Genomic DNA, 15034 nt, shown 5'->3' with positions numbered 1-15034 from the left:
CCCGTATCCTCGGAACGGCTAGACTTGCCTTCGTCAAAATTTAATCAACACGTCTCCTTATCAATACGAATCGAATGTTTTTTGAATTATTCAAATCGATTGATCCGTGTTCCCTAAATCGTCGACAAAAATTTGTATCCGTACACCCACACACACACGCACACACATACACACACGCACACACACATACATCAATTTTTTCTAAAGTATGCCAAAATATTCAGAAACCTCTGAAACGTAAAGATATATAAAAATTTTCATTTTCAATTTTTTTGCGATTACTGCAACTTGCCCTACGGGAAGTTAATTGCTGGAACTTCCAGTACGGTAATAAAAATATACGAGAAATTTTTAATGTTTTCAAATAGATTATTACAAATGTTTACATGAAAAAAAGAAAAACAAAACTTGATCAGGAGAAGTGAGAATGAAGGACCTCATCTCATATTTCTAAGAACTATATAAACTGAGTTGCAAAGTTAAAATTATTTATTTCAAATATGTATAATTGAGCTTTTAAATTAAAATTCGAAACATTTTCGACATTTAAAAAAAAATATTTTGGAAATTAAAAAAATATTTTTTGGAATTTAGAAATAAACAATATACATTTATTTGTCTTCCCCAAAAACCAATAATTTATTCACACTCTGTTTGTTGAATCATTCGAATCGGATTCTCCGTTATATGAAAACAGTAATTTTTAGCATTTTTAGCATTTTTTGCTATGTATTTCCCAAACACTTGAACCTGTCTTTGCTAAAAACTAACCAGCACGTCTCGACGTCAATACGAATCGAATGTATTTAGAATCAATCTAATCAGATGCCCCCCGTTCTTGCAAAAACCTATTTCTAATTTTTTGCACTCTTTGCTCCGTATCTCTGTAACGGCTAGACCTGCCTTCGCCAAAAACTAATCAGCACATCTCCCTATCAATAGGAATCGAATGTTTTTTGAACCATTCAAATCGGTTGATAAGTGCGCCCCAAAAACATGGACTAAAAAATGCGGACATACAAAACACACACACACATCCATGGTTTCTGAGGTATGCCAAAATGTTCAGAAACCTTAAAAACGTCGACAAATGCAAAAAAATTTGTTTTCGATTTTCGCCCCATTACTATAACTACCCTACGGGAAGTTAAGAAACAAATTTCAAGGTCGATCTAAAGAGCTTCTTGAAAATAATGCATTCATCTTTATATATTACTATTGTATAACTAGAACAAATTACTATAGTATGAGTGTGTAATGAAACCAATTTGGATGTATGGCGTAGAGTTATGGGGCACTGCTTCAAAATCAAATATTGCAATAATAGAAAGAATGCTATTCTAATTCTAAACGCACCATGGTACGTGAAAATCTTTACAATACACAATAACCTGAAAATGTTAACAGTCTGGCAAACAATACAAGAGCGTGCCTTAATCCATTGAAATAAATTAGAGACCCACCCAAACCCAGTAGTTGCAGACATCTTACTGTAAAAGGATAAAGCCGATTTTATGTAAACTATGTAAGATATATCACTGGATTATCTTATATAATATCATACTTATTTAAATGTACAGTTTAGCTCATAGAAATTATTTTTGTATTTCTGATTGCTAAAATAAAGTGAAATAAAAAAAAATCATTATATATGATCTAATTTCAGCATTTTTAAAAAAATTAATTAATAACTTATATTTTGATGAGATAACCTTAGAATTTTAGTATTTGCAGTCATAGTAGATATGTTTAGATATAACATATCAAAATTACTATTTCGTAGTACGAACGGTACGTTCTGAGGAGCTTTTCAAAATCTGTGTTCAGTCAATTTTGCTTACCACATCAGCAATAATAAATCAAGACGTGTCATGCAAATAAACAATCGATTTCTTAACATATACATATAAATTAAAATACATACAAAGATTCCGATAAGATTCGTATAAGATTCAGCATTGACATAGAGAATTCTAATAAGAATCCATCGTGTGTGTTGGAAACCAATAAGAATCGAAGTATGATTCAGCGAAGCGATAATTACTTTTGCATATAGAGCAGCACATGTGTTGTTTTGTTATTGGAATTTCATCGGCAAATAAAAAATATAAACACACGTGTGTATATATACATATATGATTTCAGAAGCAGCTAATTCATCTACTGATAAAATAAAGATTTAAGTAAATTTTACCTTAAGGCAAGTTGCATGAAATGTGTAAATAGTCTACTTAATCAGTAATTTGATTTGTATCATTTTTGACCACCAAATGGTGATTTTTCACATTTTTTGCATCTCCGAGACCACTGGATCTGCCCTACCAAAAATGTAATCAACAATACAAATAAAATGGTTTTTGAATCATTTTAATGGGCTCCAATTATTATTTTTGACCATCAAATGGCAATTTTTCGAACTTTTTTTTTCATCTCCGAGACCACTGGGCCTGCCCTACCAACAATGTAATCATTTATTCATTCTGACATACCAAATGAAATTTTAATGGACTACAATTATCATTTTTGACTACCAAATGGTATTTATTTTACTTTGTTCCTGCATCTCCAAGACTACTGGGCCAGCCCTACCTAACCTCTAAATTGCGATTTTTTACTGCGTAACTCCTAAACGGCTAAATCAGCCTTTGTAAAAAACTAACCGGAACGTCTTCCCATAAATACAAATCTAAAGTTTTTTAAATCATTCTCATCGGATGTTCAGCTCTCAAGAACTGAACCGTTGTACTTTTTGCCCAGATTATTCAAAATGTTTGAACCTGCCTTTGTCAAACGTCTCCTCGTCGATAGGAATCGAAAGATTTTTAACTCGTGCAAATCGGTTGATTAGTGCTCTCGAAATCGTGGACAAAAATTGTACCCAACATACAAACATACATACATACGAGTACTACACACACATAAATTTACTCCAAGGTATGCCAAAATGTTCAGAAACCTTTGAAACGTATAGGGCATAACTTACCCTATGGAAAGTTAAATATTGGAAATCGGCGCAGTCGTTTTTAAGAAAATGTCCACAAAATGTCCAATATTATGGACAATTCTCGAAAAAATATAAATGTTATATTATGGGTCTATGATCGTATAAATTGGTAGTCATAAACTGTCAAAAAGCTATGTATTTGCGATGAGGCGTTATAAAACCTAACCTCCAAAAAGTACAAATATTTTTCTTGCTTATTTTACGTTTCAGAGGTTTCTGAACATTTTGGCATATTTTAGAAAAAATGATGTGATGATTAGTTTAGGCTCTTCCAGAAGCTTCGGAGAGTGCAAAAAGCCGCTTTTGAAATAACTAAACACCCGATAAGAATGATTCAAAAAAAAATTTCTTCTGTTGACACTGTAAAGAACCGTTTAGTTTTTGGGAATGGACGATCCAGGGGATTCAAGATTTTCAAATAATTTCAAATGGACAATTGCAAAATAAGCAGTGCTCAATTAGTACTCTGACAGCATTGCACATCAATATATATTGGTAGCTCAGTCAGTTTAAGAAAGTTACTACTATTTTTCGCGCTCGAATTCTTAGATGAGAAAGTTGGAATTGATCGGATTCAAATCCTGTAAGCATTTTTTTTTTATTTTTCTTTAAGTTTTTATACTTAATTATTATATAAAATATTTATGAATATTGATTTAGTGCATAGATTTCGCACAAGAAAGTTGATATGTTGGAAACAAATTTATGTTAGAAATATAATATAAGAACCTCTAATGCACGATGAAATATGAGATGAGGTCCTTTTATTTTAGCAATAAGTCCGCTTGCTTAGATTTTGTTTATATATATTTCATTTACAACCGACGTCGTATAATTTATAAGCTCTCACATTTTGCCCTATGAATACATAGTATTTACAATATTAAATTAATTTAAATTTATCATTGATAAATTTTTGTCGAATGATTTATTTTTATTTCTCGAATATTTTTTTACGGTACGGAAAGTTGCAGTAATTTGCCTTGAGGCACAATGCCAAGCACCACTAGCTTTTATATGTCAGGTTACTAACGTATAAGTCTTCTATCATTGTGTGGTCCTGATGAGCTCCCTAAATATTAATATACAGAGTCTTTTCTAAATATTCGAGTCAAGTACAGTTTCTTCTGATCGTAAAATAGAAAGTTTCAGTGCAAGTCCGAAAGAAGAACAAAGTCATCGTCATCGGGCCGTGCAATATATATTTTTTTAATTGGACTTAATTAACGGTTTCTTAATGAATTTCATAAAATAGACGTTTCTCAAATTACTTATTTTAATCTGAGCAATTAAAACAAATTTACTATTTCACACACAAACAAGTGAGATCGATAAACTTAAGTCTGACTCATAAAATTATCACATTCTTATTAGAATGCTAGAAGATTCTAACAAATTTATTTTCAGAAAATTAGTTTGGTAAACTTGTCAAATTTTCAGTTTGTTTCTTAAAAGATTATCTGATAGCTATAAGAATATTAAATTTCATTTTTTAGAAAAAATTGTGCGGTAAGCTTGTCAAATTTTTCAGTTTGATTCTTATAAGATTCTTAACAGATTGCTAAAAGATTCTTATAAATTTATTTTCAGTAAAATTTGTTCGATAAACCTGTCAAATTTTCAGTTTTTGCTATAAGATTCTTATCTGATTGCTATAAAATTCTTACAAATTTATTTTCAGTTTCAGTTTGTTCTTCAAGTTTTCACTTTGTTTGTTTCCTATAAGATTCTCATCTGGTTCTTACAAACTTATTTTCAGATAAATTTGATATAAACTTATCGAATTTTCAGATTTTCCTATAAGATTCTTATCTGATTTTCGTAAGATTCTTACAATTTTTTTCAGAAAATTTGTTTGATAAGCTTGTCAAAGTTTCAGTTTGTTTCCTATAAACTTGTCCAATTTTCAGATTTTCCAATACGATTCTTATCTGATTGCTAGAAAATTCTTACAAATTTTTCTTTCTGGTGAATTTGATGGGCAAACTTGTCAAAATTTCATATTATTTCCTATATTCTTACAAGATCAGATTTAATTGACAAATTGTCAGTTTGCTTCCAAACAAATCTTTAAAAAAATAAGGTAAATTTGATTAATGGGCTTTTCAAATTTTAAGTTTGTTTCATATAAGATCTAACTATTTTTTTTTTTCAGATAAATTTGATTGTGTGATAAGCTTGTCAAATTTTCCGTTTGTTTCCTATAAGATTCTTATCTGATTGCTATAAGATTCTTACAATTTCATTTTTCAGATAAGTTTCATTGATAAACATGTCAAATTTTCAGTTTGTTTTCTAGAAGATTCTTACAAAATAAGATTTGATTGTTTCTTATCAGATTCTTTAAATTCAAAAAAATCAGATAAATTTGGTTAATAAGCTTCTCAAATTTTTAGTTTATTTCCTATAAGATTCTTACAATTTTTTTCAGATAAATATGATTGTGATAAACTTGTCAACTTTTTAGTTTGTTTTCTATGAGATTTGATTGGTGATCTTGTCAAATTTCAAAGGTGTTTTCTATAATAATCTTACAAGTTTGATGAGTCTTTTCGCATTGTTATAGTTATTCGATTTAGTTTCAAATAAGTTTTAATGATAAACTTGTATTTTTTCTTGATTCTTGATAAACTTATCATCTGATAGGTGGCAAACTAATCATTTTTATCTTATTCCTATAAGATTCTTACAACTTTTGTTTAGATAAGTTTGCTTGATACTAAATTACCAAATTTTTATTTTATTACTACCAAATTCATTTTCGGACAAGTTCGAAAAACTTTTCACATTATTATTTTTTTTTTTTCTATAAAATTCTTGCTATTTAATTTTTTTAGAAATAGAAATAATTACAAATAAAATGATAAACTCATAATATTACCAATCGATTTGAAATATATCAAACATTTTGTGAGATTTATAATCTAACAAAAAAATGACGTTTTCAAAGAGCTCCTCAGAACGTACTGTTTGTACTACGACCTTGAAATAGGGACAAGTTATACTTGAATATGTCTAGTATATCTACAAGTAGTAAAATTAATTATTTTTCCCACAATTTTTGAGATATTGACGATTATCTGACAAAACTTCAATAATATTTATAACCATATACAAAAACTAAAAAGTCATTTTCAAAGAGCTCCTCAGGACGTACTGTTTGTACTACGACCTTGCAAATTAAATACCTTATACTTTAATATGTCTACTATGATTACAAATATTAAATTTAATAAGTTTTCTCACAAAATTTTCAGATATTGACAAAAGTCTGACAAAACCTCTATAATATTTAAAATAATATACAAAAATTGAAGGGCAAGTTTAAAGAGCTCTTTAGGACGTACTATCTGTACTACTATCTTGTAATTTGAACATGTTACATCTCAAAATGTCTATTATAAAAGAAAGCAACATTTTAAAACAATCTATTCAAAAACCTTCTTCGTCTTCTCAAAAAAATTTCAGAGACTGAATTTTTCCAGACCTCTTTTCAGATACAATTTCTAAAAAAAATCGCACTAGAAGTTTTACTTCAATAACACAATCGTTTATAGGAATTTAAAAACGCATTTGATATTAATGTATGCAAATTGCTTCATTATAAAACAAACACACACATTTGTCTGCATTCATGTCCAAAAAAGGTAACAAGATATTTCCAGCGTGGGCAGCAATTAATATTTACAGATTAATCAAGCAAAAATAAATGGTTGTTGAAAAAATAAAAAAATCTGATCAACTCACCCATCTCCTCCCTGTATAAACTGTTTCCCCCTCATCTGCTGCTGCTGATGCTGCTGCATCATCACCTCCTTGGGACCCCCATTTGTGTCACTGGTTCTTAACTTCTGCTTCTGGTGGTACTCCCTTAACAGTTCACCAGTTCTTGCTGATGAATTGTCACCATTAGCTTGCTGATATTGCACTTGGGTATTGTTGGATGTGATAATCCCTAAACCCGAGTTGGCATAAGGGATTTGTGCTGATTGTTGATTTGGGACAGGCCTGTGATTTAATGGTGGTGAAGCACCAGGAACCTGTAGAACAAATTGGAGTTAGTACAAAATTAGTTGTTCCCAAGTTATGTTAAACTCTTACCCTTGTTGGGCTCTGCATTGACTTCATCTGTCCACCAAGTACAGGAGATGATGTGACAGTCCTATTATGTATTGGACTTTCATTCCTGGCTCCTCCACCCATTCGATCCAGGCTAGAATGGTATTGGTTTTTATCCTGGTGGGGACTGGCATAGATTTTTTCTGAATTGTGGACTACTGCATGGTACTGTTGCTGAGGAGATTCTTTGTGCTGTGTGTGATGTTGGTGAGGTACTGCGTAAGTTCTATTGGAGTCATTTAAGGAGTCCCTCCTAGATGACCGAGCTGTTGAGTTGTTTGTTGAAGGTGGTGTGTCTCTGCCACTGTTTGGAGCATTTGGTCGAGGCAGGTGGTGCTCTGGTGTTGATGCCTGGATAAATGATAAAATAAAAATTAAAATACATGATAACAAAAAAAACTGTCACTTATATCTATGTACCATTATCATTTTTATTTACCTGTGACAGGTCTGGTGATCTGGATTTAGCAACTCCTTCATGTATGGCAGGCATAGGGTTATGAAAATCAGCATAGCTACTGCTTAAAAATACTTCACCGTCTCCTGCATTTTCAAATAACCTGTCAACACTTGAAGACATTAGTTTACCATTTTTAACACCAGTTAAATGGAAACTGGCAAAACTTGATCTGGACATAACACCTCCTGAAAAAATAGATAAAAAGACAAATTACTTTTTGTTCAGTATTGTTTTAGTTTCTGTAGCAGAATTTATTTATTTACCTGGATTTGTTGAGTCTGAGTTTGCTCCATCAGGATGTCCAGTGGAGCCTAAACCATCCAAACCAGGCATCAATGATCTACAAAATATTAAAAACATAGTTAATTGAAGCAAGTATTGCCTTAATATTGCTTTTACCAACCTGGTCATAGCATCAGCAGCACTTCTTGGCCTAGTAAAAGGCATTGCAGAATGTGGGAAGGATCTTGGTTTAATGGGCACAACCAGCATATGTTCAGTCCAGGATGCATCCAGTGCAGGCCTTTCTAATCTTTCAACATCCACATTTAAAGTCCTACAAAAATATTTAGATATCAATAAAAACATGGTTTCATAAATTTATTTCTATTACAATTTTACCTTTGTTCAAAAGGCACAGCAAATGTGTCTCCTGGTATACTTTGTAACCAGGACAGCAAACTTAAATCAGAGTCAGAGAATCCTAAAGAACCATCCAGCAGTCTTGAAAAACTCATCTCTTGTGTTATTGTGGACCCACAATTTGTTTGGGAACCCGAATTGGTGGATGGATTTGATCCTGTGTCTTTAACTGTTGATCCTGTAGCCTTTGCCTAAGGTAAAAAACATATTTTGGTACAAAATTTATATATGAAGTAAAACTTCTAATGCAGCTTCCAACAAGGTTACTTTAAATGTTTTAGGTTTATTAATTTTTAATCAAATTTATTCATTTTTGAACGAAATTCAGGAAGCATTAATTTAGCATTTGTACGAGATTCTTAATCATGCCTCCTTATACAAGATTCTATTTGTTTTTTTTAAGAAAAACTTCTACTGCAACATTCAATAAGCATAAAATGCTGCAATAAATTCATTTTTATTCGATTTTTTTCAGTTTAGACAGAATTTCTAAATTTTAGAAAAAATTTAATTTCATTTGTTCAAGCTCTTTAATATTTAACCAATTTTTTAAATTTTAGACTAAATTACTTAATTCTTGTACAAATTACTTTTAATTTTTTATCAATAATCTGAAAATTGTGGAAATTGTTTGAATATGTTGTACGTAGATTGTCTGAATATATTTAGAATGTCTAAAAGTGTAATAAATTATCTGAAAATTATGTATATTGTCTGAAAATTGTGAAAATTGTTTGAATATGTTGTACATAGATTGTCTGATTATGTCGTAGATTGCCTAAAATTATAATAAGTTTTCTGAAAATGATGAAAATTGTCTTAAAATTGTGGGAATTGTTTAAATATGTTGTACATAGATTGTCTAAATATGTTGTAGATTGTCTAAAAGTTTAATAAATTTTCTGAAAATAATATATATTGTCTGAAAATTGTGGGAATTGTCTGAATATGCTGCACATAGATTGTCTGAATATGACGTAGATTGTCTACAAGTGTAATAACTTTTATGAAAATGATGTATTTTGTTCGAAAATTGTGTGAATTGTCTGAATATGTTGTACATAGATTGTCTGAATATGTAGTAGATTATCTAAAAGTCTGAAAATGATGTATATTGTCTGAAAAAGTTGACAAAAACTGTTGTAAAATGTACGAGAATGTTGCAGTTGGATTAAAAATATTCTATATTGTCTGAAAAAGTTATAAATTTTCTGAAAACGTCGAACATTGTATGAAAATGTTGAAGACTATTTGAAAATGCTGCCTAAAAAAGTAATAACTTGTCTAAAAAGGTTGTAATTTATCTGAAAATGTAGTAGATTGTCGGAAAAAGTTGTAGTTTGTCTAAAAATGTGGAAAAAGGTTCAAAAATGTTGTAGACTGTCTAAAATTGTTGTAGATTGTCAGAAAATATTGTAGACTTTTTAAAAATGATGTAAGCTGCTTAAAAATGTTGCAAATTGTCTAAAAATGTTGTAACTTGTCTAGAAATATAGTAGATTGTCTGAAAATAGTGTAGACTATTTAAAAATGTATTGGAATGTCTGAAAATGTTGTAAATTGTCTGAAAATGTAGTAGATGGTCTGGAAATGTTGTAGCTCGTCTAAAAATGTAGCAGATTGTCTGAAAATTTTGAAAGTTGTCTGAAAATATTGTAGATTGTCTGAAAATATTGTAGATTGTCTAAAAATGTAGTAGATTGTCTGAAAATGTTGAATGTTGTAGATTGTCTGAAAATTTTGAAAATTGTCTAAAAATGTAGTAGATTGCCAGAAAAATTGTGGACTATCTAAAAATGCTGTAGACTTTCTAAAAATGTTGTAGACTATCAAAAAATGTAGTAGATTGTCTGAAAATGTTGTGAATTGTCTGAAAATGTTGTGAATTGTCTGAAAATGTTATAAATCATCCGATAATGTAAATTATCCGATAGTGTATTTAGTAAATTGTTTGAAAATGCAGTAACTGGTCTAAAAATGTAGTAGAATGTATGAAAAAATATGAACCTGCATGGATCTACAACTGATGTAATAGTTTTTGCTGTAAATAGTGAAGAAATGAATCTCAAACATTTCATAGTTGTCTAAATATTGCAGATATGGATTTGGATATTTCTTCACTCAAAAATACGCAATCTATTAGGTTTGCCTAATAAATGTTAATTAAGTTTATCTGGAAAATCAATGATAAATAAGGTTGGTAATTACGAAAAAATATGACACTAAATATTGATAAGGTTCCTATTTTAATTTCCACACTCTAAAGTTTACTTCCTTGATTTAATTAAATTTAATTTAATAAATTTTTCTAATTCTATTTCATTATTTGTCTGTTTTATCCTTTCCTCACCTGACAATAATTTACACACGACTCATAAAGCACTCCTTTAATAATCAACTGTATCAGCCTATCATTTTTAGCCTCTTGTTGTCCACCAAATTTATCCTGTCCATTCAAGGCACCATTAGTTGTGGTAGCACTTGATAAAAATTTCTCGACTAAGGGATAAACTTCCCTGAAACATCTAACTCTTGCATTACTCGGGTTCCAGTCTCTGTATTCTAAATGGTCTGTCAATCGGGGAAGAGTTAGTAACAGACATAGGTTTGAGTATTCGTCTTTGCTAGGGGCATATTTTTCTAAATCACTTAGGACTCGAACTACTTCGTCCACTGCACTGTCAACATTGCTAACCTAGAATAAAAGATAAGTTTAATTAGTGAACTAGGTGCAGATGATCTATTTAGAAAAACAGATTGTAGTTTTAGCAACATTTAAGTAGTTTTGTCAGAAAAATTGTTTAGCAATTTTTAAGTAGTTTTGTTAGAAAAATTGTTTATGCTTGCATTACATTTTTACTTAGGCTTGGATATGCATGGTAAGCGTTACTTAAATATTTTTTGTAAAAATGTTTTTTAATAGATTTTTTAGTTGTTATGAACAAAACTAGATGTAAATGACATTTTGTCTTCAGGCAAGTTCCATAAACATCCTGATATATGTAAGTTTTAGACCTAACTGTGATTTTACCAATTACAAAATTATATATTAAAGTAGGAAGTTTTGTAATTTTGTGAGAATGCTTTCATTTATTGTATAGTTTTAATTTTAGTATTTTATACTTAAGTACATTTTTAATTACCTGTGCAGCTTCTGATTTAATACAAAGCAGTTCAACATATTTATGTCTTAAAACTATGTAACTGAATCGTCTCGAATCGAATTCAGGAAGGGCTTCCAACGGCTGTATAAATTCCAATACATCATCCCACTGTCCATCAAGGATGAGCTGTCTGAGGAATAGGACATCATCGCTAAAATTACCTAAAAAGGAAGAAAACATTTAATATGCTATAAAAACTAATTGTTCCAGACTGGAATGCAACTTTGCATACTTCAAAGTGCAGCAAATTGCATACAACCAGGCTTATTTATAAAAAGACTCATCGATTTTTACTTAACTAGAAAATATTTTAATTACAGGAACCTCTTCATATTCTTTCAAAGAAATGTTTTCAAAAACTAAAACAACAACCCCTCCTAAATTCAATATGAACTTAGTTTATTCAATTGTTTGTAAAAATTGTGACAAACAATACATTGGTCAAACAATGGTACAATTGGTGAATTGAGTGTTCTTCACCATTAAAGCAGAAATTTCCAAAGCACCCTAGTCCAACATTCCATTAAAAATTCCCATTCTTTTGTTTTTGGACCTAATCTTCTATATATATAAAAATAAGTCGGGTTTTCCTTCCTGACGAAATATCTCCAGAACGCACGAACCGGCTTCGACAATTTTGCATTCGTTGGAAAGGTCTCGGTCTCCGCAAGGTTTATAGCTAAGAAAATTAGTTGTGCATGGCATCGTGCCTTAATGCAAGCTGCTGGAACTTCGCGCACCGTAATTAAAAATTCGAGTAATGCCATTAGTGAGAATTATCAGAATTATGCTTGGTTAAGTCAACGAGCAATTCTTGCCGCAAAGAATAATGATGTACACGTACTGAATTTCACCATTCAATCAAAAATTTCTGGCGATTTGGTGACATACCAATGATTCCGACTTATCTTCCGTTTCACTTCAAACGATTGCAATTTCCAGTTCGCCTTGCATTCGCAATAACAAGTCGCAAGGCCAATCGCTTAGTGTTTGCGGGATAAATTTCAAATAGATTAGTTAGAAAATCATTGTTTTTCACATGGACAGTTATAAGTTGCCTGTTCACGAGTTGGAAAACCATCCGCTTTGTTTGTGTTAACGTCAGACCAAAAAACAAAAAATGTGGTTTACCAAAGAGCACTTCAATGAAACGGATAATTTGCGGATTCACTTTCAATTACTTAGAGAAGTTCAACTAAAAAACACTTCATTTTTGTAATCGAAATAAATTCATTACTGTTGTATAATAAAATCAAATTTTTCCTTTTCAAATATAAAACAAACAAAACATTTCTTCATCTTTCTCACGAAACCATCTGGTGGCGAAACGGAGTTCGTCGGGTTTGCTAGTTTTTTATATAGAGAAGATTGTACTCTTAAAAGACGGTTTTTGTGAAAATAGTTTTATCTTTTTGACTTCATCATATTGTGTTAATATTCAGCCAATTACCAAAAGCATTACTATTACCATTTACAGCTCCACTTTAAATATTATTTAATCTATTGGTAAGTTGTATCAATTACCAATTACCATTTATAACTCCAGTTTCTCTCTCCAGAGCCAATTGGGCTATGTGCAGATCTCGATTGTGCAGGAACTCGAGTGCCAATCGGACAACATCTTCTTCTCGAAGAGTCAGATGTGCAGTCGGAGGAGGTGGCGGCATCACGTAACGGATACGCAATCTGTAAAAAAAATTGTTTTGATAAATATAACTTATACTATCTATAATAATATTTATGACAAAAAGCATGCATTTGGTTTTTTGCTGGCAACTTTTTGTGGAAACATTTTTATAAAACGTTTATGGGCCGATTCTGTCGCACAACAGACCAATGTTATGGCAAGGCCATGTTACGCACCAACTTCATTATGCTATAGAATCATACTAAATACTGTCAAAATGTCATGTATCTGCTGTGCATTCAGGCGTTTTACACATAAACTGCAATGTCATTTGTATGTTATGAAGCTGGGTCAGAAAGACCCCTTTATCTAAGATCGCTTTTTTGACATTTGTTCGGTCTAGGTTAGGTTTTGTTTTGCAATGCTAATCCTATCTATGACAAAAACACACATTTGGTTTTTTGGTAACAATTTTTTATAGAAACATTTTTATAAAAATTAATAGGTCGGTTCTGCCGCGTAACAGACCAATGTTATGGCAAGGCCATGTTACTTTTCAACTTCCATGCATTATGCTACTAAATCATACTAAATACTGTCATAATATCATGTATTTGCTGTGCATTCAGGCGTTTTACATATAAACTGCAACGTCACTTGTATGTTATGAGGCTGGGTCAGAAAAACCATGTTATCTAAAATCGCTTTTTTGACATATGTGCGGTTTCTAGGTTAGGTTTTCTATCTGACAACCTGAGAAAAACGCCTGACTGCACAGCAACCACATGGCTTTTGTCAATATTTAGTATGGAAAGTTATAACATAGTTACAACTTTTTTTTGACAAATTTTATAAATGTTTTAGTCGAAATTTTATATGGATCTTGCTATTTAAAAAAATCTTATCAAAATATTGCATTTTCTGTCTATATCTTATCGAATTCTTATAAGAATGCAAATAATAAAATTCATAAAATCCTCCATTTTTTTGACAAAATTTACAAAAAAAATTTGAAGGTTTTTTACGAAATTGTATATGAATCTGTTTAAAGAAATCTTATCAGAATGTTGCATTTTCTGTCTATAGGGGGAAGTCCCGTAACGCCGGACGGCACTTAAAGCCGGACACTCTATTTAACCCGTATTATTTAGGCGAGTATAAATCTTGTTATTTCAAAATACAAGTGAAAGGGGGCGCGGGGGGCTCACAGGTGCAGGATCACACGCCAAGACTCACGGCGGGAAAAACCCTTTGTTGTTTTAGGCGCAATCAATGGAAGTAATTCTAGTGTATTTATGCATTTATCTTTTAGTGGCATTCAAAAATAAAAGTAGTACTTGATTGTTATCCGTAAAATGGTAAAATATTATTAGATATTTGTCCCTTAGCACCGGACACTAAGTCGTCCCTTAGTGCCGGACAGTAAACATATTGATATTTCTTGTGAGAATGAATGGACGTACTTAATTCGAATTATTTCATTTTGTTCTGTATGAGTGCTAACGGTCACTACATACCCCCATTTTTCGTATTTTCTAATCTTATGATGAATGCTCCAGCTGAGAGCATCGGTGTGGCCCAGCCAAAAGGGTGGATAATTAGTGATTTTTTTGCAGATATTCCAGAGTGTGGAGATGGCTACATATGTGGTTATTTTGAAATGTCCGGTACTAGGTGCCACTTAGTAAAATGACATTTTTTGTTACCAAAGTTTGATTGATAGTATTAATTATGGTTTAGCAAAGATTGCGTTTTTGTTAATTTAGTTTGATCTCTAACTTTGTTATCTAACATAAGTCATAATTTAATAAACATTTCGTAAAATATTTTTTGATTTATTTATAAATAACTTTAGGTGTCCGGCACTCGGGGACTTCCCCCTACCATATTGCATTCTTATAAGAATCCAATTAATAAAATTCATAAAATCCTCATTTTTTTTGACAAAATTTACAAAAAAACTGGCAGGTTTTTGTCGAAATTTCATATGAATTTCGCTATTTAAAAAAATCTTATCA

At 31.1% G+C, this 15034-nt stretch overlaps 1 protein-coding gene across 1 annotated transcript in view; it reads right to left on the bottom strand.

The window, feature by feature from the left end:
- Nucleotides 1–15034, bottom strand: part of LOC113363144 (WD repeat-containing protein 47-like) — a 170707-nt gene that overhangs the window by 87610 nt on the left and 68063 nt on the right. Inside the window, 8 exon segments of the mRNA XM_026605625.1 lie at nucleotides 6752–7044; nucleotides 7106–7474; nucleotides 7563–7768; nucleotides 7847–7923; nucleotides 7987–8139; nucleotides 8205–8416; nucleotides 10576–10920; nucleotides 11369–11550. Coding sequence (XP_026461410.1) covers nucleotides 6752–7044; nucleotides 7106–7474; nucleotides 7563–7768; nucleotides 7847–7923; nucleotides 7987–8139; nucleotides 8205–8416; nucleotides 10576–10920; nucleotides 11369–11550 — 1837 coding nt within the window.

Source organism: Ctenocephalides felis, unplaced genomic scaffold, assembly GCF_003426905.1.
Source record: "Ctenocephalides felis isolate EL2017-DRISC unplaced genomic scaffold, ASM342690v1 CF-g0.4_SCAFFOLD_00845, whole genome shotgun sequence".
NCBI classification, from domain to species: Eukaryota; Metazoa; Arthropoda; class Insecta; order Siphonaptera; family Pulicidae; genus Ctenocephalides; species Ctenocephalides felis.
The sequence above is the reverse complement of the archived record's forward strand: the minus strand, read 5'-3'. Positions and strand labels throughout refer to the sequence as shown.